Raw genomic sequence first — 22,301 nt, 5'->3', positions numbered from 1 at the left:
CTATGGGGACTCTTGCAACCCCCTGTTGATTCTGCTTATTGGCCATATTGGGATCCCTGAGCACAGTATTCTCCTTTGCAGCCCACCCAGTCTGCAAGAATTGCCACCTGTCCCCCCCCCCACCTCCCCTGAGGGATCCATCAGGCATGCCCATGGGTCCGATAGCAGAGGAAGAATTTTATACTCCAATTCTGTCAGTTCTGCTGGAGCCAAGTAGATTTCTATCCTCATCGCCGGATGAAGCTGTGACTACATCACCCCTTTCCCCACTGGATAACTTCAGACAATTTCAAGATCTTTTACAGGGCGTTGTGGGGGGAACTCCACATTCCTCTGGAAGAGATCCAAGACTATCAGCATAAGCTTCTGGACGTTCTCCGTACTTCAAGACTGACCAGAATAGCACTACAATCAACGAAGTCATATTGGAGCCAGCCAGGACACATATGGCACACTCCTGCCACATGTACCGCCACCCTTAAAGGAGCAGAGAGACGCTACTGTGTCCTGGCCAAAGGATCAGAATTCCTCTTCTCTCACCCAGCTCCCAAACTCACTGGTATTTCAGGCTGCTGCAGAAATGGCTAAACAACAAACGCCCTCCAGCCACACCTGCATACAAGGAAAGGAAGCATCTGGATCTACTGGGGAGAAAAGTAGTCTTTTCTTCCAGTTTACAATTCAGGACAGCCAATTATTAAGCATTGTTGGCTCAGTATGACTGCTTGAATTATGCTAAATTAGAGGAATTTGCTAAGACTGTGCCCGCTTTCAGACAGTTGGCAAGGAAGGGCAGCTCATAGCCAGAGCTGCCCTGCAATCCACAGTGGATGTGGCTGCTCCTTCCTCCAGGACCATGGCTACAGTCATTGTGATGTGTAGAGTCTTGGCTTCATGCTTCTGGTTTTTCTAGGGAGGTCCAGAACACAATATAGGACCTCCCTTTTAGTGAATCCCATCTCTTCAACCAGAAGATAGATGAGTCTTTGCATACACTAAAAGACTCTAGGGCTACTCTTCACTCATTGGACATCTACACTTCTCCCTTGAAATGAAAGTCCCACTGCCCGTCATCCACAGAGAGGTACAGGTCTTCACAGTTTTACCAACATAGGCCCTATGAACCTCCATGCAAGCAACAAAAGATCCAAAGGTCTCATTTCCCTGCTCCCTCCCTCCCCGCAGGCTTCAGTCTCCAACCCAACCCAAACCAAGAGGTATTTCTGATGCGAGCTCTTGATGTGAGCTCGAGAGCTTCCAACCACTGAGCCTAACACTTCATGACCCTTCGACTCCTTTCAGGGGTTATCTAGCACTTTTTTTCACACTCAGAGTGCAATCACAAGGGACAAATGAGTGCTGAATATCATCCACCCTGGAGATATGATCAAGTTTGTAATGCTTCAAGACCCTTTGCCCCATCTCCCTTCGTGGATCACTCTCATGACAGTTTTCTCACCCAAGAGCTGAATGCCTTATTAACAACCTCCCTTTTGAACCAATGGTGTCTTGATCCATGTCCCTCCTCTCCATGAAGGTTGCCTTTTTTGTTGCTATCACTTCAGTGAGAAGGGTTGGGGAACTCAGAGCTATGATGGTGGACCCGCCATTTACAGTATTCCACAAGGAGAATGTCTTGTTACATCTACACCCAAAATGTTTACCAAAGTTGATCTCCCAGTTTTATATTAATCAATCCATTCACTTACCTGTTTTCTTCCAGAAACTGCATGCGTCTGCAGAAGAATGTAGACTCTAGTCCCTCAGTGTCCGATGAGGTTGGGCCTTTTACCTGCAGAGAACAAAAACAATCAGGAAGTCTCCTAGACTGTTGTGGTAGCAGAGAGAATCAGGACAGGCCATATCCACCCAGAGAATCTCCAAATGGATTTCTGGCTGCATTAAACTCTGCTACCAGCTGTTGAATCTGTTCCACCACAAGGGTATGGCTTCACTCCACTAGAGCTGAAGCAATGACCATGGCATGTGCCTCTCATAGACATAAAATAGAGCAGCCACATGGAGTTCTCTCTATACATCTGCAACACACTATGCCTTGGTACGGGACTCAGCAGTGCATGCCTCCTTTGGCACAGCGGTTCTCCACATGACCCTTCCATCCCCATTCTTGCACCCTCCTCCAACTTAGGTCCTGCTTGTCTGTCATGCACAATGGAATATAATAGGGACTGTCACTCAAAGAAGAAGAGGAGGTTACTTACCTGTAACTGGAGGGTCTTTGAGATGTGTGGTCCCTATCTGTATTCCACTTCTTGCCCTCCTTCCCCTCTGCTTTGGATCTCTCAGATTCACCATGGCAAAGAAACTGGGGACATGATCAATTCGCCTCACCCTTTGTCGCCTCAGAGGGAAGCACAAGGTGCATGCATGGACCAATGGATGCTACTTTCAAATTCTTCTCTGGGGATACGATGCGCATAGGTAACCCCAGTGGAATACAGCTCGGGATCACATATCTCAAAGAACATCCAGTTACGGTAAGTAACCTCTTTTCCAGTTACTTGACACCGTTTTCTATGAAAGAAGCCTGATATTTGTGTTCACCATGGAAAGAACTGTTTGCTCTGCTAGTTTATACTTCTAAAGTACACACAACAATACCATCTTTAACAGACAGACCACAACACCGACAAACCCTATGTAGACCGATTTCCAAGAAAGACTGTCCTTCCGGAGTCATCTACAATTACGGGACAGCTGCTGAAATGTGCAAAAATGTATTTGTTTTATAGAATGCTCCCTTTTTTAGGGGAATGATACTTGAAAAGGTCCAAGTCAATATCACCTGTCGTTAATACTCTTTTCATTCCCCTTTGGGAAAAAACAGGGCATAATTATTATAAAAAGTTATTACTTCTTAATAGTCAGCTGACTCCAAATCTTCTCTGGCAACTGTGCTAACATAAGCATGATTTCCTTCTAACAACAGGCCATAGATGTTCTGAAATAGCAGGGATTTTATGAATATTTCATTAATAGCTTAAGTTAGAATTTGTAGGATTTAAAAGAAGAGGAAACTGGGTCAAATTTGCGTGGTTAAGTATCTCACTAGCTTAAAATACTAAACTTTCAAATATGTCATATTTTAGAAGCTGAAATAAGAAGCTCTGTGCTGTACCTGACCACTTCAGCGTAAAGTAATTTTAATAAGGAAGGTTGTGTGGACCATTCTGGCAGTGTTGTGTGGGTGCCAAGTACAAGTTCTGAGCTTGGGAGCAACTTCAGAACATGCTTTCACTGTTGGGCAAACTCATTTCCTCTGTATAGAATCTCATCATTTCTCTGGGGATCAAGTGTATCACTGGGATAAAGTGATGAGTGTTGGAGATACAGAATGTACACTAGATGCTGTATTCTTTGGAGCAATGTTGAGGTTAAAGACAGCACAGATGCTGCCGTCCTCCATTTCCCTGGGGATGCTCAACCTCTGCTCAGGCCCTACCCCTACTCCACCTTTTCCCCTAAGGTCCCACCTCTGCCCCGCCTTTTCCTGCTCAGCTGTGTCCTCTCCCCCAAGCGCACTCCATCCCCACTCCTCCCTCTCCTCCCAGCGTCTCCTGCATGCTGCAGAACAGCAGATTGCGGTGGGTGGGAGGTGCTGGGAGGGAGGAGCAGGAGTTGATTGTCAGGGCTGCCGGCAGGTGGGAGACGCTTGGGGGAGTTGGGGTAGCTGACGGCTGGCGGGTGCTAAGCCCTGGAGCTATTTTTTTTTCTATGGGTGCTCCGGCCCCAAAGCACTCACGAGTCGGTGCCTATGAAAGCCAGCTCTGGCATGAAGAGGAGGTGAGGAGCCTTTTTTGTACAAATGGCTATGAGGGCATGTCAGAGTTAAACAGAAAATTAGTAGGCACAAGAAGTGGGCCAAATTAGTCAGAAAGTTAAAGGAACAACCGAACACAGTATGCAGTACCAACAACCGTTGACTATGAGTACTGTACTCCATCGCTGTCTAGTCCCATGATTTTGAATTACCTCGCCAGTCCTGCCCCTCATACTGTAATGTCCTCCATAGCTTTAATTTCTGGCTCCCACAGCATAATTGTAAGAAATAATCGCAACTGAAAGGACTGACCTATGGTGATTTTACTACCTTGTTATTGAATGGTGCATATCATGATGTTAGTCGAACTAAGAGTTTCCCTAGGCTTCAGAAATTGCTCCTTTCTTTCTTTTGTGGTGTGAGCGATCTGATCTCTCATCATTCAGTGCACAGTATGATCCAGTGGATAGGGCACGGCACTGGGAATCAGATAGCCTGTGTACTTTAGCTGGCTCTGCCACTGATCTGCTGGGTGACCTTGGGCAAGTCACCTCAGCTCAGTCTGTGTTTTCCATCTGTAAAATGGAGATAATAACACTTCCTTTCCTTTGCAAAATATCTGTGGAAAGCCATAGATGATGATATTCTTATCATTCTCCTACATCAGGCAATGTAAAATATATTCAGATTTTTCAGTTTAATTCCTAAGCATGACTCCTGCAAGATTTTCCCAAGTAAGTTCATCACTTTGAGCATATACAGTCATCTTGTACATAGAAAGTATGTGACTGGCCTGGGGAGCTTTTGTGTCTGAACTAGATTCCACTTGGAGTAGGGACTATTAGTCTGTACTTGCCAGGCACACTATCAGCACTCAATAAACAGTAATAATCAGGAATCTGGGGTCAGGAAGGGAAGGTTTCTCACCCCTCTGCTACAGCCCAGAGACTAGGTGCGTGGATGAGGTGAATGATGACAGATGAAAACATCACAGCTGTGTAGCAGCTTTTAAAAAATCTAACTGAACATGGGGTGAAAGGTTCTGGTAACTTAATCTTTGCCCGTTTGGATACTTTGTGAATATGGTTAGTCTTTTATACCTTCGGTATATAAGCAACTTCCCTAGGTAGCCTAAATTAGGATTCAGTAGTTCCACATCCCTGTTTGGCACTTCTTTGTTTTTTCCATCTTGTGTGTCACACCCCTCTTTGGAGCTGTAGTTAGCCAGTACAACTGTATTCGATGTTTTACCCATGCATTTTTACACTAACGTCTCTGTGTACTTGGGTCCAGATTTTAAAGTGATTTAGGCATTGCTGCACTCAGCGTTGCAATACCTAACTGATTTAGGAACTTGCATCTCATTTTCAGAAGGGATTTAGGCACTTAGGAGTGTAGATCCCATTGTTGCGACACTGAGTGCAACAACGCCTAAATAACTTTAAAAATCTGGGCCTTAGTGCTTTAGATCTTTTTCTTTTTTTTTAAGGAAATGAACAGGTTTGCATTAGGGAAAATGTATGGACAATTTTAGATAGAGTGCATTTTAATAAGTTAAATGGTTATGCTGAAACAAAACTTGTAATGGTCTATGTGGTCTTTCAGAATATGGGTAAAACTACACATAAATGTGTATATATAACCACTTGTTTAGCATTATTATAGTAAAAGGGCTGTTTTATTGTTGTTTTAGCACTACATTTTAGGCTTTACAAATAAACACAAATCTGAGATAAGCTGACTTGTATTTTTTCAAAGGCAAGTATTGGGAAGGCTACGCAGCATAGGGGCCTCTAGAAGGAAAAATTAGTCAAGACTCCCATCAAATTCACTTGATATCTATGAGTTAATCTAGTCCTCCTCATCACAGCTGCCTTTACAAAGCCTCATCTTCCCTGCAATTCTGCCCTTGGATGGGTTTTATGGATTTAACGAGAGCCAGATTGAGAATTATAATATATGGCCCACATGGTAGTTACCAACTCAGTTCACTGGCTCAGAATGAAAGATCACATGATATTGCTTTGTTACGTTACCCAAGGGGCCCAAAATTGACTGTTAAAATATTTTTTCCCTCATAAAAAACCCTAAACAAATCAAAGCTAAAACTGATCTCTGTATGCTTCGTTTAAGCATCCATTCTAATTCCATGGGAGATATTTTCTTCTCTGACTGGGCTTTGTGACTTGTCAGTGTATTTTATCTTGAGCAAACCCTAATGTGTACATTAGTACACTGCATTAGTTTTTTTTAAAAAAGGCAATAATGTTAATGACAAAGAACAGTGTCTTAAAAATAAGTAGAGTTTCACCCATGCTCTGTACTTTAACTATAGTCAAGTTGTTTTAGCTGCAGACAGCTGACTGTATATATCTTTGTAGCTGACTGAATATATCTTTATCTTTTATTTGAACAGTAAGCTTTTTATAGCATTTAAATCTCTGGTCTTTTTCAAAGGGTATGCTGTAGCAGGAAGAGGTTTCAAACAGTGTTTGCTCAGATTTGTTTTCAGTAAAGACCTAGTCTGATTTTCATCATTAAAAATGTTGAAAACCACCTGTTCACTGACAGTCAGCAGAGAAAATAGTCTAGTTCCAAGGTTTTCAAACTGTGGGGCACGCCTCCCTGAGGGGATGGAGAAATGTTCAGGGTGGGGGGTGAGTGGCGATGCCAAGTGTCTCATACCAGCACCGTGTGGCGAGGCCCAGGCCAGCTCTCCCAGGGCTCCCTCCTGACTTACCTCAGCGGGCACCCAGCCTATGGGTCAGTGTAAACATCTGCTGCTGCCATACCAATTTCTGTGCCTATCAGTCTCTGCACCCAGCCCTTGTTCCGCCTCCAGACACAGTAACACATGCCTTCCCCCACCCTGAAAACCTGTGGGGGGAGGGGTAGAGGGACAGATATTGGCCCTGCCCTAGTGGTGCAGCCTGGCTGCAAGGTAGAAGTGGCCCGCTGCTGAGGAAGCCTTGGCTGTTCAATTGGTAAGTGTCTGTGTATTTGAAACTTACAGATGTAGGTAATTTAATTAGAAGTTGGCATCAAGGTCTCTGTTAGGTTTATAAGTAGACTATCAAGCATACTTTTGCATGTATCTATTTTTGCCTGGGTTGGGGGGGTGCATCCAAAAATTGTAACTCAAAGAGGGAGTTCAGCTCAAAAAGTTTGCAAACCACTGGTCTAGTTTTTAGTTGTATTAGTTAATTTTATTTGTTTGTCTCATTTCAGCTGTGAAGTCAGGTTGGTTACCACCACCACCTGCCCTGCCCCCTAGGCCTTTTGTATCACAGGTATGTACAGAATTTCAGTATGTGGATAATTGGTGTACAGTGGTGGTGGTTGTTTTTATACTGTGGTAATAAATACATGCAGGCTTGGATATCTAACCATTCTCATTATAAAGCTAATACTCATCTATAGATTGCTTTACAATGTCAGGCTTTTTGTGTATGGATAACGTTATATTTGTTTGGTCTGTCTATCCTGTATGGCATGATGTCATAATTTTGACTCCTTCCAGCTCATTGTTGTGGAGCTGGGTATGTCCAGTAGAAAATCTTGTAATTTACAAGCCTGATGGTAGTGTTTGCTATCTGGAAGGCACAGGTTTGATTCCCAGCCTATTTCTTGCTTCTCAAGCTGTAAATGCTGTCAAGGCAGCAATGCAGGAAGCAAATGCATATCGCATTATGATATGTTACATATCAGTGTGAAAAGTCATGCTAAAAGGAAATAAATCCCACGTTAGCTACATTATTGAGTGGCGTGCTGGCTTTTGGTTCATCAGTGTCACGCAACCATTGTGTAAAGCAAATGGATCTAATCATGAGTAGTGGTCCTGAGGAATGTACGATGTATTCATAAGGAATGATGGATACACAAAGGCCATTTAGCTCAGCAAGACTATCATAGTGATTGCATCTTCACCTCCTTGTTTGCTACCTCTCTTAGTCCTCTTCTATAAAAATGTCGGTCTAGCTGTTTTACTCAATTCTACCGTTGGCTCCAGTTGGCCTTACATGGCAATTTATTTTTTATGTTAATCTTTCAGATGAGATGTAGAACTGAGTCCCTGACCACTTTGGAGCTAACATTCCAACTCTCCGTAAAAAGTGCATTGGCACCTTTGAGTCAACCATCAGCAGTCAGGACTTCAGTTTTAAGTCTCAAATAAAAGTCAGAATCTCCAGCAGAATAGTGCCCCCTAATGGTAGGCTGGGGCATGTGTTCTCTAAAGGGAAGGTTGCCATTTGCTGGGTCACAAACAACAATTCTCTCTCCATCCCCTTCTCCCCTAAATTATCTTTGTAGTTTGCTAAATTCTTCATTTGGAGGATTATATAGATTGCTGCCTTAAGCCTTCTTTGATCCAACTACTACCTTAGCTGCGCACCTTAGTGCATCCATCAAAGCTTTGCTTTGCCTAACCTCCTGTAAGAAGTGTCTATTCCTTGCACCCCCTTCTACTCTGAATTATTGCTTCCTGCCTCCCTTCTATCACTGCCATCATCAGCTGTACCCTTTCACTGCATCTCCATCTCCAATGTACGCTTACACATTCAAAAGTCTTACAGTCACTGCTGTCTGGAAAATAAACAAATGAGCAAAACAAAACCCTTTTCTTGAGGATCAAACCAGTGCTACAGGCAATACTTGTGCTAATGGCTTATTTTCTTGGCATGTGATAGGTTTTATTCTCTCTGACCATGCAATAGGAGAGACTCATATGTATTTCCATATCCAGCAGGGTCCTCACCATGTCACAAATACAGAGTCTGTTGCCCAGGCCAAATCCAGCTATGTAGAGTTCAGACTAAAGGAACAGGTATGCTCTGAAATTGTAAACTATAATTCCCTTGTAAAGTTCCTAATGCTTTCTTCTCTCCCATTACAATATGCTGTTCCTTGCAAAATATGTAGTGTTGGAGAAACATATGACACTTTACTTTTAAAAATTATCGGGAATTGGATGTCGTTACAGCAGGGTTTTTAAAAAAAGATATTTCTGCCTTCTCAGAATACTGTTATTTTGACTTCAATCTGAAAAATAATTGTAATAATATTTTAGACCATGTCAGCTGCATCCTTGCTCACATCTTCTGTGCCTAGTCATCAAAATGTGCCTTTAAATGCTCAAGATTGTATATAGAGGATGGGGTTCCTAATTCAACTTATCTGATCCTTAATTATAGCAAGCACAGCTATAATAAACATATGGATTACATTAGCCAAAGGGGGCCCTTGACTTAAAGAGCATGAATAAATTCAAGCGAAGCCAATCTGTTTTCAAAATAAAGGGAGGATCAGGAAAAACTGAAGTAAAACATTGAAACTGGCGTGGCATACTCAGCTTTTACCTGTTTTAGGACTTATCTTGCTCTTCTTAAATTTCTGTTTCAACTAATTTTCTACAGTGTTATTGGAAATTCTTTTCATTGCCTTAACATTTCAATCTCCATATATAGCTAAGCACCCTGAATGTAGTTGTAATGTACAGTTGTAGCTTGGGAATTAAATGTGTCCCAAGTATTTTAAGGCTGCCCTGCACCACTTGTGCATGCTTATGGTGTAATTATTTTGGTGGTGTTTTGTAAATCAATTGATGGAGTGTAGGAAGAAGGAAACAATTTATTCTGAACACTGGAGTTTTCCATGGATGACTGGGAGGCAGCTAGGATTGGTTAGGTGTTTAGAGTGTGTGTTCCCTGTAAAGTTAATTGGGTGATTGGCACCCACTTTAGCCTAGTCCAGGATGAGAGTCCCCACAGGAAAGCCCCACCCGTGTTACTGCATCTTCGCTCTTTCTGCATTCTCCTGTGTGTGTCTGGGGGCATAGCCCACATAGTCCTTTGTGTTGAGACTTTCTAGGATTCTTTCCCAGTCAGTTGTGGGAGAACTTTGACCTTTAGGGGGAATTGTGGGAAGGGTTTGAGGACTATCAGTACTTGAGTGAATTTGCTGGCATTCTCACTGCAAAGTTTGGGAGGGTTCCAACCCAAGCAAAAGTGGAGCTCAGGTTCTAATCCACCCCACAACTGTGTAAACTAGTCTGGGCTTAAAGACTCTCCAGACCTCTCCAGAAGTTTTCCTGTGTAGATGGTAGGGGAGTGTGGGCTAAAGCCTAGTAAGAGCCCAGTTTAACTGTGCAGTTGAGACATACTCATAGAGTGAAATTAAGGGATTCACTGGACTCCAGGTACTGTTGTCTATCAGCAAGTTATGGTAGGATAGAAGTTCAGTCATTATATTTTAATTGGGCAGAAGCTCCTGTGTGAGAGTAATCAATAACAATGTAGAAATGGAGCTTTAACTTTGGTCCTGTACTTTCGTAGTTTTCAGAAATTGTTTCAGCTTTTTTGTTAGACTTCCATCTTCCTGCCAGTACTTCCTAGGCAGCCAACCTCACTATATTACTGAAACAACACAGTAATTCATAGCACTAAACACTTCTAGTTGTGTCAGAAATCCAACCCACCACATTATTTATTGATTTATAGTTCATCTTAGCTAAATGGTGGATAAGCAGGATTGGGCCATTGGGCAGTTTTAGCATACTTAATAGCTTTGGCCGGATATAGCACAGGTATCCTCAACCCTGGTCCTGCTTTCCAGGCAAAGTACCCTGTTTCCTATTAAATAAAACCCATCATGGCTGGATTAAGGCATAGGGTTGCCAGCTGCCTGGTTTTCGACCAGAAAGTCTGGTCGAGAAGGGAACCCGGCAGTGTCCAGTCAGCAGTGCTGTCCGGACACTAAAAGTCCAGTTACTTGTAGTAACCGCCTCTGCCACTGGGAGGCGGGAAGAGCAGCTGCTGCTGCTGGAGCTTGGAGGAGCACTCAGCAACAGTTCCCACAGAGAGAGGTGCTGGCGGCTCCCTGGTCTTGCCCCGAGTATTGCTCTCCCTGCCCTGTCCTGCCCCACTCACTCCTCCATCCCCAGAGCATGCCTCTCCCTCCTCCAGCCTGCCCCAGTCACCTCCCACACCTCCGGAGCCTGGCTCTCTCTCCTCCATCTTGTCCCAGTTACTCACCCTCAGCGTCCATCTCTCTCTCTCTCCAGCGTCTTGCCCAGGCACACTTCCACCCCTAGAACCCTGCTCAGCTGGCAGGGGGAGGGTGATGGAGAAAGCAGCAAGTGACAGTGGGGTGGAAAGAGGAGTGGCGGGGAGGGCCTCGAGGGAAGAGGCGGAGCAGGAGGCAGGGGAAGTTCTGGCACTCAATGTCCCGTTTTCACAGATTAGAAAGTTGACCACCCTACATAGGCACCAGAGGTGTATGCAAAGGACCTCTGCTCCTAGAGTTTTGTGATTACATCTGAATCTCAGTTCTTTTTTTCTTTTTTTTAAAGGAAAGTTGCTAGATTTCATAGTTGTGAAGAAAATTTTGAAGCTGTATGGGCTATGCCCCCCAACTGTAACTGATGCAGAGATGTTTTTCTGAATCTGCAGACAGCTTGAAACGACAGCTTTGAGTGATGTGCACTGTCCCATGCATCAAAATGGCTTGCGGCTCTGGGTGCCCCCAACAAGGCCGACCCAGCAGAGGACTCTGCATGTAGCAGAAGAATAATGCAGTAGGCCTTGCCCACCAACCAAAACAGACCCTGGTTATTGGGGTAAACATTAGTGGTGGTGGGGTGTGGGGGATTGCTGCCACTCCTGCCTCTTAGGAGGCAGAGGGACCCATCTTGCTGCTTCTTTGGTGTAGAAAGGATCATCATACCACTGTCGCTGCCTGGGAGGGGAAGGAGGGTTCTGTTATCATCACTTCAACTAGGGAAGGGTGTGGCTGGGCACAGAGCCATGGGGGCAGAGCTCTGGAAGTGTTTGCCAGAGCTGTCGTTAGAGCACTGCATTGCTTTAAACTGACCTTGTTCCTCAGCCCCTCTCTTGGGCCTAAAGGAGTTGGGAATGTTGTCTTCGGGTGAGCTAATAATGAGGGAAATGGCAGCTGGGTTTGTTCCCCAGAACTATATCACTCGTAGCCCTGTAGATAAATTTGTGGGTGTGCGTGCATCCTTGTCATCTATCTATAGAACTTGAGGTTGTGGTTGATTAACCAGGCATTTACTACTCCTTGACTTTCCCTGAGGAACTACTGTAACCCATGTCCTCTGTGATCTTATCTGTTGTCAGTCTGCACTGAGTCCAATCCTCATCTGTACCAGTTCACACAATGGACCGCTGTTTCCATATAATTTTCACCAACATTTTTCCTAATGCTCTGAAATCAGTCTCAGTGTTCCTGTGGTAACTGCAATAAATAAATTTGCCTTTCATCAGTGCTTAGATACTGTAGTGTAGAGAGGTATCTAAACTATTGTTTATGGTCTCTTAATCCAGTTTACAATCCACATCTCTGTTTTCCTCTGTAAGACAATTTGACTTAATTTTTCCTGTAAGATTTTGAGAGACACAGTATCAAATGCTTTACTAAAATCCAGATATATTACATCAGCTGCATTACCTTCATTCACTGATATTGTGTTTCTGTAATTTTTAAAGACAATCCAAGTCACTGTGAAAGTTTGCTGGAAAGACTTTTTAATAGAATTAGATTTACATAAAGGCTAGTCTTCTTTTTTGGCTAATAAATTATTTTGAAGTATTTTCCATCTACAGATCTAGTGTGTTCCCTTCTAATATTGGATGTATGTAGTTCCACTGCTATCTTGTATAATATCCAGTGGTGGTTAAAATAAAAAATAAAAATAAAATTACTGGAGATATACCAATCTCCTAGAACTGAAAGGGACCCCAAAGGGTCATCAAGTCCAGCCCCCTGCCTTCACTAGCAGGGCCAAGTACTGATTTTGCCCCAGATCCCTAAGTGGCCCTCTCAAGGATTGAGCTCACAACCCTGGGTTTAGCAGGCTGATGCTCAAACCACTGAGCCTGCCCTCCCTCACAGAAAGAGAGGCATGCTCTGGGGGTGGAGGAGTGAGTGGGGCAGGATGGGGCAGGGAGAGCAATGCTTGGGGAAGGACCAGGGAGCTGCCAGTACCTCTCTCTGTGGGCGTATGTTTTTGCACGTACTCCTCCTGCAGTATTTTCTTAGATATAGGAATAAACGTATTTTTCAAATTTTCCTCCTTGTGTCTACAGCTGATAACTCGAAGGATCAGTAATTAAGGAGGGATGGAATCAGTCTAACTAGATTGTCCAGTATGTAATGCTCTAAGCTCTTTGGGCCTGGGCCTTGTCTCTTTGCTCTGTGTTTGTACAGTTCCAAGTACAGTGATGTCCAGGTCCAGAACTGGGGCTCTTAGGCACTACAGTAATACAAACAGTTATTAACAACAGAAGGTTAGGGAGACAAGCTGGCCAGTTTATACAAACAAAATACATGTTATTTAGTGGCAGCAGGGATCCATGCTAATAATGCTGGACAGTAGAGGTGAAATTAATAATCAACTAAGCAAAATAACAATTTGTAACAATATATAGTTACAACTGGAATTGACTTTGAACACACATGAATGAGGTTCCGTTTGAACTGAACTGAGCACATGCACCCAAAGATTAGATAGGGCCCTTATTCTTTTACGTAAAACAAAATAATACCTTATTACAGTTGGCTTTTGGGTCTACAGGAACCGGCTTCAACAGCTGGATAGTGTGGGGGATTTATTAGCACATTAATGTTAGTAGGAATTATTGAGGTACACTGAACAGAAAATAGGTGTTCAGGGTTTTATCCAGAGTCAGCGAAATAAATACAGCATATATCACACTTTAATTAGCACTCCTAACTTGAATTGCACTGTACTGGTATTTTCCACTGCATAAATCACTATACATCTCAAGTCCTGCATGTACTACATGAGGGGAGATGTGGAAAATGAAGGACTGTATATTTTGGCTGAAAAACCAATTATTCCTAGCCTCCTCTCCCATAGTCTGGTTTACAAAATGGTTGGTTTTGTAAATTGATGCTGATTCTTCTGTAATTTATTTTTGGAAACTTGATTACTATTTTCACGTTTGTACTGGTGATTTCGGCACACATTGATTAAAAAATATACACTCACACAAGTAAATAAGAAGATAAGAACAGCCATATTGAATCAGACCAAAGGTCCATCTAACCCACTATCCTGTCTTCTGACAGTGACCAATGCCAGGTGCCCCAGAGGGAATGAATGGAACAGGTAATCATCAAGTGATCCATCCCATCGCCCATTCCCAGCTTCTGGCAAATTCTTTAAAATAAATGGAATAGTGAAGAAGTCATTAACACCAGAGTACTGGTGAGCTGCAGAGCCTTAAAAGATTAAAATCTTGAGTTTCTAATACGGCAATCTGTAGACTGAAGGTTAGATTGTGCAACCCTTATAAATGTTTGGTAGCCTTTCTTCATCTTGCTAAGCACTTACTCAATGAGGTCAATTTGATTATTATATCATTACGTTCTCGCCAGTGTAAGTAAGGTTTATGCAGTCTGGCTGTGAAAGTATAAATTATTGTTGTTTTCCAGTAGCATCTAAGGGCCTGATCCAAGTTGCTGGAAGTCAGTGAGAGTCTTTCTATTACTTTCAGTAGGTATTGAATCAGAACCTGAAGGTTGCAATCAGATTGGGGCCCCATTTCAGCAGGGAGGGACTGTACAACATAGACCAGGGATGGGCAAACTTTTTGGCCTGAGGGCCACATCTGGGTATGAAAATTGCATAGCGGGCCATGAATGCTCACAAAATTGGGGTTTGGGGTACAGGTTTGGTGAGGGCTCTGGCTGGGGGTGCAGGCTCTGGGGCGGGGCTGGGGATAAGGGGTTGAGGATGCAGGAGGGTGCTCCGGGCTGGGACCAAGGGGTTCAGAGGGTGGGAGGGGGCGGGTGTTGGGGCATGGGAAGGGGTTGGGGTGCAGGCTCTGGGTGGCACTTACCCCTATGCATAAGAGCCAGAAGTAGGGGACATGCTGCTGCTTCTGGCAGCCACGCAGAGCGGTGCAAGCCCCCAGCCCCACTTCGCGGCTGCAGCTCAAGGGCCAGGTTAAAATGTCTGGAAGGCTGGATGTGGCCCCTGGGCTGTAGTTTGCCCACCCCTGGCATAGACAAAGAGAGTTCACAATCTTGTATCTGTAATTTTTAAAAGCAAAATAGTTGAAAAAATATTTTTCTAATTTTACTGCTGAGATCAGGATACCATGCATCTGTTGGAACTGCTCATGACATCACAAACCCTAAATCAGTGCAGATCTTTTCGCAGTAGCTGTGATAACATCAGCTGTTGTAGTGCAAAAATGGATCCTGAACACAAGGCTTGTCAGGAGGAGTCAGTAAAGAAAATAACGATTTTCAATTATTTCATTTGAAATGAGTTACATTTGAAAACTGAGACATTATTATTTTTACAACTGTTAGAACGTTTAGATCTAAAAATGTAATCTGGTACTGGATAATTCCTTAAAGTTTTCACACTGTTCCTTTTTAAAATGTTATCTGTGATATCTGCTATCTAACCCTATTCACAGACTTCATTGCTTCCTTTAATTAGGATCTGTAATTATTAATCAACTATCCAATTACCATTGAAATCGACAAGAGTCATTCTGCTGAATTTAATGATCTTTGGAACCAGGCCCCTTCATGTGTGATAAATAAGAAAATCAAGAAAGTGCATTCTATTTTACTACTACCAGAATTAAAAGCAGAGCTGTCAACAGGATAATCTCTGTGAGGGTCCGTTGAATGTGGAATTCTCTTCTCCCACCCGTTTGGTTCCAAATAGTCCAAGTCTGCTGACCTTTAGGGGATCTAGTATTACCCATCTGTATGCACAGGCATTCATAGAAAGTAAAGGCATTGAGTGAATGAGACAGAATATGTTGATTTGTTTCTGTTATTCTATTGTGGCTGTGTTTTTGTTTAAACATTAGGATAATCGGTGTGCTTGTTTATATTTAATCTTGATGACATTTGTGCATGTGATTGTAAGTGCTGGCAGGACATCTAGAGCTCTAGATAAGTAAATTTTTTGTTTTAGAAATCAAAAGGAAATAATGTATTGAGGTTATGGCAACCTAGTACTTGCATACGGAGTGGTACAAGTAGAGCGAATCTTTTCTTACATTATTAAGTCATGGTAAACTCTTCTTTAGCCTGCATATACAAACACTGTATTAGAAAAAAGGAATTGTTTTATAAAGGATTGATACAGTCCACCCTATGTGCTGTGGATTAACATATGGTGTATAATCAATGTGTTAGATGCTAAAGGAGACTGTGACTATAATAAAACTATAAATCGTCTGTAGTATGAAATATTCTGCCATGTGTCACTTTGAATACAAGACAAGCGGATTATCCTCCTCTGTCAGGGGAAAATTATATCTTAAATCTAGAATAGCCAGAGCAGAAAAATAAAAAGGGTTTCAAATGATAGCGACCAGCACCTTTAATAAGTTATTTTGGGGTTCAGGGACAGATGCAATGAAACCTTTTCTGAAGTGGTTTCCATAAGGAGACAAATCTCTTAAATCATAAAAAAAATTAATTTTGTATTTTGCTGCAAAAATTGTTTAAATAAGAATCATATGCCTGTGTCTCTAACAGAGCGCACATGCCCCCTTTCAGCTTATATTAATATGGTTCTGTGAAAGTGGAGTATTAAAGCAGGTTATTAATGTTTCCATCTGGGTCCCATGCATTACTTGCAGTTGGGTTGAACATTGTGGCAACTTTGTGCATATTTACTCCCTTTTCTCCAAACCTTATCACCAGCTCTCAGATAGCTTTTTTAAAAAAGTGCTTATCAAAATTTCAGGATTGCACAGTGCTGAGAAAGCAGTCAGCACTCTAAGATCTTGGCAGGTTGTTGCATTTGCATCCCTATAGGTTTTCTTTCTGCCTTATCACTTACAGTTTTTGTAACAAGCTGTAAAAAGAATTGACAGTTCAATGTGGTATATACCAGGCTCACTGAAACTGAAGAGAGAAGGCTGGGTTTTTTTGGAAATAGCCTTTAAACAGAAAAATTAGGTTGAAACACAAATATGTGAACATTTAGAAAGGAGAAAAAGCTGCCCCTCAAAATTAATCTATTTATAGGTGACAGAAGAGTATAATTAGTATCCTATAGAGTGTAAAGCATGAATAGTCCACCTCACCTTACAGATAAGCTCTTCTGCACTCCCCTCTTCATAAATTGAAGAAGTGGCACTATAGGAGATCAGCATCGGGTGATCCTGTGAACGCTTTTGCATATATGAGTAACTTTTTTTTCATTTGAATAGTCTCATTGACTTCAGTTGGGCTACTAATGTGCAAATTTACTCTTGTGCATAAGTGTTCATATGTGCTGGAATGAGGAGTGCTGCCATACCCCCTAGCTTGAAGTGGTTTCCATCATATACAGGGTTTATAGTTTGGCTCAATAGCTCTCAGCACCCCCACTATAAAAATTGTTTCAGCACTCCTGTAAGTGTTGGCAAGATCAGGCCCTCCATATGTATTTCTCTCCCGCAGAAATGTTTCAATATAACTGAAATATAAAGTGTGTTATCTATTTTGCTTTGGAAAGTCAATCATGCACTTCCTTCTAGCAAAGTGAGAGTGGAATCTGTGTATAATCCTGCTTTGCTTGAGGACTGAGGAGCAGAACCTAAAAAATGAAATGTAAAATAATGTAATTTTTTCATTTATCTAAACCTGTCATCTGAGGACTTCAAAGTACTAAACTATTAAGCAAGCCTTGCAACAACCCATCAGATAGATGTTGTTACAGATAACAGTAGAGAGGTTATTATGGCTGACTGGCCCAGGGTCACAGAATGAAATAGTGAGTGTCTGAATAAAAACCAGGGGCCCTGACACTGTCCTCTTCTCTGTCCATTAGGAAAAATTTAATATTGGCTGTTGAGCTACAAGTTTGATTGCTCAGTAGGAGATTGAGATCTGAGCCTTGCTAGTACATTCCTCTAGAATGGAAGCTTCTTAGGGTATGGCTACACTTGCAAATGTAGAGTGCTTTGAGTTAAACTAGTCTTCAGAGAGTGCAGTAGGGAAAGCGCTGCAGTCTATCCACCTTGACAGCTGCAAGCATACTGGCATGGCCACATTTGTGGCATGTGCAATGGCATTGGGAGCAATGCATTGTGGGCATCTATCCCACAGAGCACCTCTTCCCATTCCGGTGCTGTGTCTTGTGGGAAGGGGACAGGGGGTGCGGGGCATTCTGGGTCCTGTCCCAATGCCCCGTGATGCATCAGCTCGCATACCAGCAATCCCTCTGCTTCCATCCACAATTGGTGCCATCCATCAGTGTTTTTTGTGCTGTGTGCTCTGTCTTCCCTTTTGGTCTGCGGGAATGGAGCCCGAACTGCTGAGGAATATGCTGATAAGTCTGGCCAGCACATCACATTTGGCAGATGAGTTATTCCTTAAGATCCAAAGTGACAGTGAGGACTCCAATGATGATATCGACTCAAGTAATGCATACGACACGAGATTGCTTGTTGCATTCACAGACATGCTCACCACCGTGGAACTCCGCTTTTGAGCTCGGGAAAAAAGCACTGAGTGATGTGATCACATCGTCATGCAAGTCTGGGATGACAAGCAGTGGCTGCAGAACTTTCACATGAAAAAGCCACTTCCATGGGACTATGTGAGGAGCTCGCCTCCACCCTGCAGTGCAAGGACACGAGATTGAGAGCTGCCCTGACGGTGGAGAAGCGGGTGGCTATTGCAATCTGGAAGCTGGCAACTCCAGACAGCTACCGATCAGTCGCTAACCAGTTTGGAGTGGGGAAGTTGACAGTTGGAATTGTGTTGATGCAAGTTTGCAGGGCCATTAATCGCATCCTGCTAAGAAGAACCGTAACTCTGGGTAACGTGCCTGACATTATGGCTGGCTTTGCACAAATGAGTTTCCCTAACTGTGGAGAGGCGATAGATGGGACGCATATTCCAGTTCTGTCACCAGCCCACCTAGCTTCCTCCTCCTCCTGCCTTGTTGAACTAGGCTCTGAAGTGTCCATAGTGGTACTCAGAGTTGAGATGGGGTCACTCTCAAATATCGCGTCCAACTCTTTGTAAAAATGGCAGGTCATGGGGGCAGCACTGAAGCACCTGTTTGCCTCATGGGCTTTGCAATAGGCATTCCGCAGCTCCTTCACTTTAACCCTGCACTGCAGAGCATCCCTGTCATGGCCCCTTTCCATCATGTCCCTTGATATCTGCCCGAAGGTATTGTAATTCCTACAGCTGGAGCGCAGCTGGGACTAGAAAGCTTCCTCCCCCCAAACACTGATTAGGTCCAGCACCTTGCCATTGCTCCATACTGGGGATCGTCTGGCACGTGGAGACATGGTCACCTGGAAAGATTCACTGAGAGGACTCCACACCTGGCTGAACAAACAGGAAGGGGATTTTCAAAATTCCCAGAGAATTTAAAGGGCGGGTCTGACAGTTGGTCACCTGAGGGCAGGGCAGTAGAGTTCAGACTGATGACCAGAGTGGCTAGAACAGGCATTGTGGGACACTTCTGGAGGCTGATCAGAGCACATTAACAGACCAGGGCATCCACACTGGTGCCACAGCACTCCAGCGGGGGTGCATCAAACGTTATTCCATTCGCTGAGGTGGAGTACAAGGAACGCTCTGGCCATGGAGTCAGAGCATTCGATGTGCCTTGCCAGTGTGGATGGGTCATGAGTTGGAGTGCACTGGGCTGTTTTAATGTGCTCTGACTCGCAAGTGTAGCCATGCCCTCAGTCAGATTTAAACCCCTACTCGGAGGGTAAGAGTATCCTCAGAAAATATGAATATGATATGCAGCTGAGGAACATAGGAGGAATATCTCTTTGGAATATGAACTGCTGTACATTGGTCTGGATGAGCAGTGAGGCTTGTGAAGAATTTTGAAATAGAAGAGTATGTTAGTTAGTCTTTTGTTTAGTCCTTTATTGCTCTTTCCAAGAATAGTATAGTCTTAGGCCTGGTATACACACAGGTTTTGTACCACTATAACTGTGTCAGTTAGGGATGTGACTTTTTTTTTTTAAACCAAAATAGTTATACTGGTATAACCCCTCGTGTGGACGCAGTTATAACAGTATAAAGGTGCCTTATACAAGTATAGCTTATATATCCGTCTAACTGCATCCGCACTCAGTAGGTTGCAGTGCTTTAATTATACCAATGGTGCTACTTTCATGTGTAGACAAGGCCTTGCATTCAAGTTGTAAAGTGGTGCTTACATGCTGAAGACTTTCAGACTCTACAGTAGAAGACTGAAGTCTTTAGCACCAAGGAAGAATTCCTCATACCGTAGAGTTGTAAAATCACATGGGAAGCAAGGAACATGTTGCTCAGCTCCCAAATGAAGAAGGGGTGCCCAGGCATTCACTGATGAGCATGGCAAAAGAGCTAGAATGGAACAGAATAGAGGAAGCACACCACACATTGCTTGTCAGTGATCACCTTCTCCTTGTGCATCATAGCAGCTGCTCAGAGTGGCATTGTGACATATTCTGGAGCAACTTGCACTCAGCCCACAGCAAGAGAGACAGATGCTGGTATGTAGCGCCCAAAGGTGAAGGCAGTTAAATGAATGGGGGGGAAGGGGTGGGAAATCCCCTGCCAAAAGAAAAAAGCTGTCATTGTAAATGCCACACTGTTTCTGGAATAACTTTAGAACAGATCATTCCCATGTAAGAATACTTGTAGCTGCTTCTTGTGGAGTATCATCTGCATTCTTTTACTGGGGGGAGAGAGATTGCTACCTCCATGAGGAAGGTCTGGCTCCTAAATCTCATGAATCCCCTCAGGTCCAGTGTCTCTGGTGTTGCCCAGGCCCTCCTGACTGTTATCTCTTCTCTGGATCTTCCTCAAAGGGGAAATCCCCAGCAGAGGCAGCGTATGAAAAAGTACTGTATGACTATTCCTTTAAAATCTGAGTGGGACTAGTGAGGGGGAATGCTTTTGCTGCTATAGCTTATACCAGTTCCCCGAACAAAAGAAGTGATACTGGTAAAAGGACTTTATTACTGGTATAACTGCTTCTACCCTAGGGCTTTTGCTGGCATAGCTATATTGGTTAGGAGGCCGATTTTTTCAATACGCCTAACGTAGCTATGTTAGGAAAACTTTTAGGTATAGACCAGGCTTCCTTTTTATAAGAGGAAATGGAAAGTTCAGAAGCGTTCATACACACTGTCTCCTGTTGTCCACCTGCCTTGTGAACAGGGGTGAAAGTAAAATTTCTCTCTTATAGGGGGTGGGGGGGGGAGAGGAGGGACAACTCTCCCCCCCCAAAGGGGCGGGGCCTTGGGCAGAAGGGGCAAGCCTCGGGGGGCGATCAGTGTCCCCCAGCCAGCCCACCTGCACCGCCTGGGGCTCCAGCAACAATTTAAAGGGCCCAGGGCTCCAGCCACTGTGGGTAGCAGCGGCACTTTAAAGTCAGCGGTATGGGCCGGTACAGGCAGCCACTTTTTATGCTGTACTGGCCTGTACCACCTTACTTTCACCCCTGCTTGTGAATGAATTCAAAACCACCAGATCAGTCCCAAGCTGATGAATATGCATGCATCTCTTGTGTTGTACTGTGTTCTGAGAAACACAGTAATGACCTGTTCTAAATGCCACTAGGTGGCACTTTAAGGACACGACAACCGGTGGTTGTATTCATTTTACATCAGCTCCTGTACCAGAACTGATTCTTTTCTTTTATAAAATCTGTGTATGTATTTAACCATCTGACCTCTCTAGTTAGCCATGCCCAATTGTATTGTGAGATCTGCATTCCACACTGGGGTATGATCCTCATGATCACAAATGAATAGTCAGGGCGGTACCAACACCGATGGCTTTTGACAGCAGCGAATAGTACAATAGAAATGTAGCCCTGCAATCACTGAAGCTGTTATTCTAATGAGTGGCCCATGCCCACAGCACTCAAATAGCCAATAAATATAAAAAAATGCTGTGTCATCAGATTGGCAGGAAATTCTGAAATCTTATCCTTTAGCATTGGCATCAACACTTGGTTCAATATTTGCATCTGATAGTGTCCAAAACTTGTACTTTTTTCTTTCCTTTTACAAATATTATTTTAAGTAACATTGTTCTACTTTGAGGCCTTTCTGTTTGGATCAGTTTAGTTGCAGGTTGGGAAGGTCAAAGGCAGCCTAACTCTGCTCCCCTTAGCTTCAGTGAGAGTTTTACCATTGAAGGCAGTCGGTGGCAGGGGGATAAGGGGTGTAAAGCACTGTAGCTTTGCAGCTGGAGTATGATTCTTTTTGCACCTGCCAAAATCTAATCAGTAGACAGAACCAAATGGTGCTTCTCTGGTTCTCTCTTCCTTCCATCTCAAACTAGCCTCCTAGAATCTTTTACTCTATTTTTCCCTGCTTCCTTTCTCACTCAGTTACATGTGGTCCCCTTCCGTACATTTCTTCTGAGCAGGACGACATACCACATGGCTCCCTCTGGGGCCATCATCATTGGTTTTTCTCTGTGAATCAACACTTTATCAAAGGAATGTGGGTGAGGGCAGAGATTTTCATTCCCCCAATGTCCA

At 43.5% G+C, this 22,301-nt stretch overlaps 2 protein-coding genes across 18 annotated transcripts in view; one reads left to right on the top strand and one right to left on the bottom strand.

Moving 5' to 3' along the window:
• LOC127056671 (uncharacterized) overlaps positions 1–11,699 on the bottom strand; it is a 50,966-nt gene extending 39,267 nt beyond the window's left edge. For both annotated transcript variants that reach the window (XR_007775868.1, XM_050964820.1), the window contains exons 1-2: positions 10,813–11,699; positions 1,710–1,792 (exon numbers count right to left, since the gene is read on the bottom strand). Coding sequence is in view for 1 of the 2 variants with exons in the window: in XM_050964820.1 (XP_050820777.1) it covers positions 1,710–1,792; positions 10,813–11,271 (542 nt within the window). In the remaining variant the exon portion in view is untranslated. The remainder of the gene's footprint in view (positions 1–1,709; positions 1,793–10,812) is intronic.
• The window catches only part of REPS2 (RALBP1 associated Eps domain containing 2), a 155,165-nt gene that overhangs the window by 117,840 nt on the left and 15,024 nt on the right, over positions 1–22,301 (top strand). For 11 of the 16 annotated variants that reach the window (XM_050963797.1, XM_050963787.1, XM_050963751.1 and 8 more), the window contains 2 exons: positions 7,010–7,071; positions 8,526–8,606. In XM_050963797.1, the coding sequence (XP_050819754.1) occupies positions 7,010–7,071; positions 8,526–8,606 (143 nt within the window). The remainder of the gene's footprint in view (positions 1–7,009; positions 7,072–8,525; positions 8,607–22,301) is intronic. The other 5 variants (XM_050963807.1, XM_050963816.1, XM_050963742.1 and 2 more) reach the window with 2 other exon arrangements.

This window comes from Gopherus flavomarginatus, chromosome 1 (assembly GCF_025201925.1).
Source record: "Gopherus flavomarginatus isolate rGopFla2 chromosome 1, rGopFla2.mat.asm, whole genome shotgun sequence".
In the NCBI taxonomy this organism is placed as follows: domain Eukaryota; kingdom Metazoa; phylum Chordata; order Testudines; family Testudinidae; genus Gopherus; species Gopherus flavomarginatus.
This window is presented reverse-complemented; position numbering and strand designations above follow the sequence as displayed.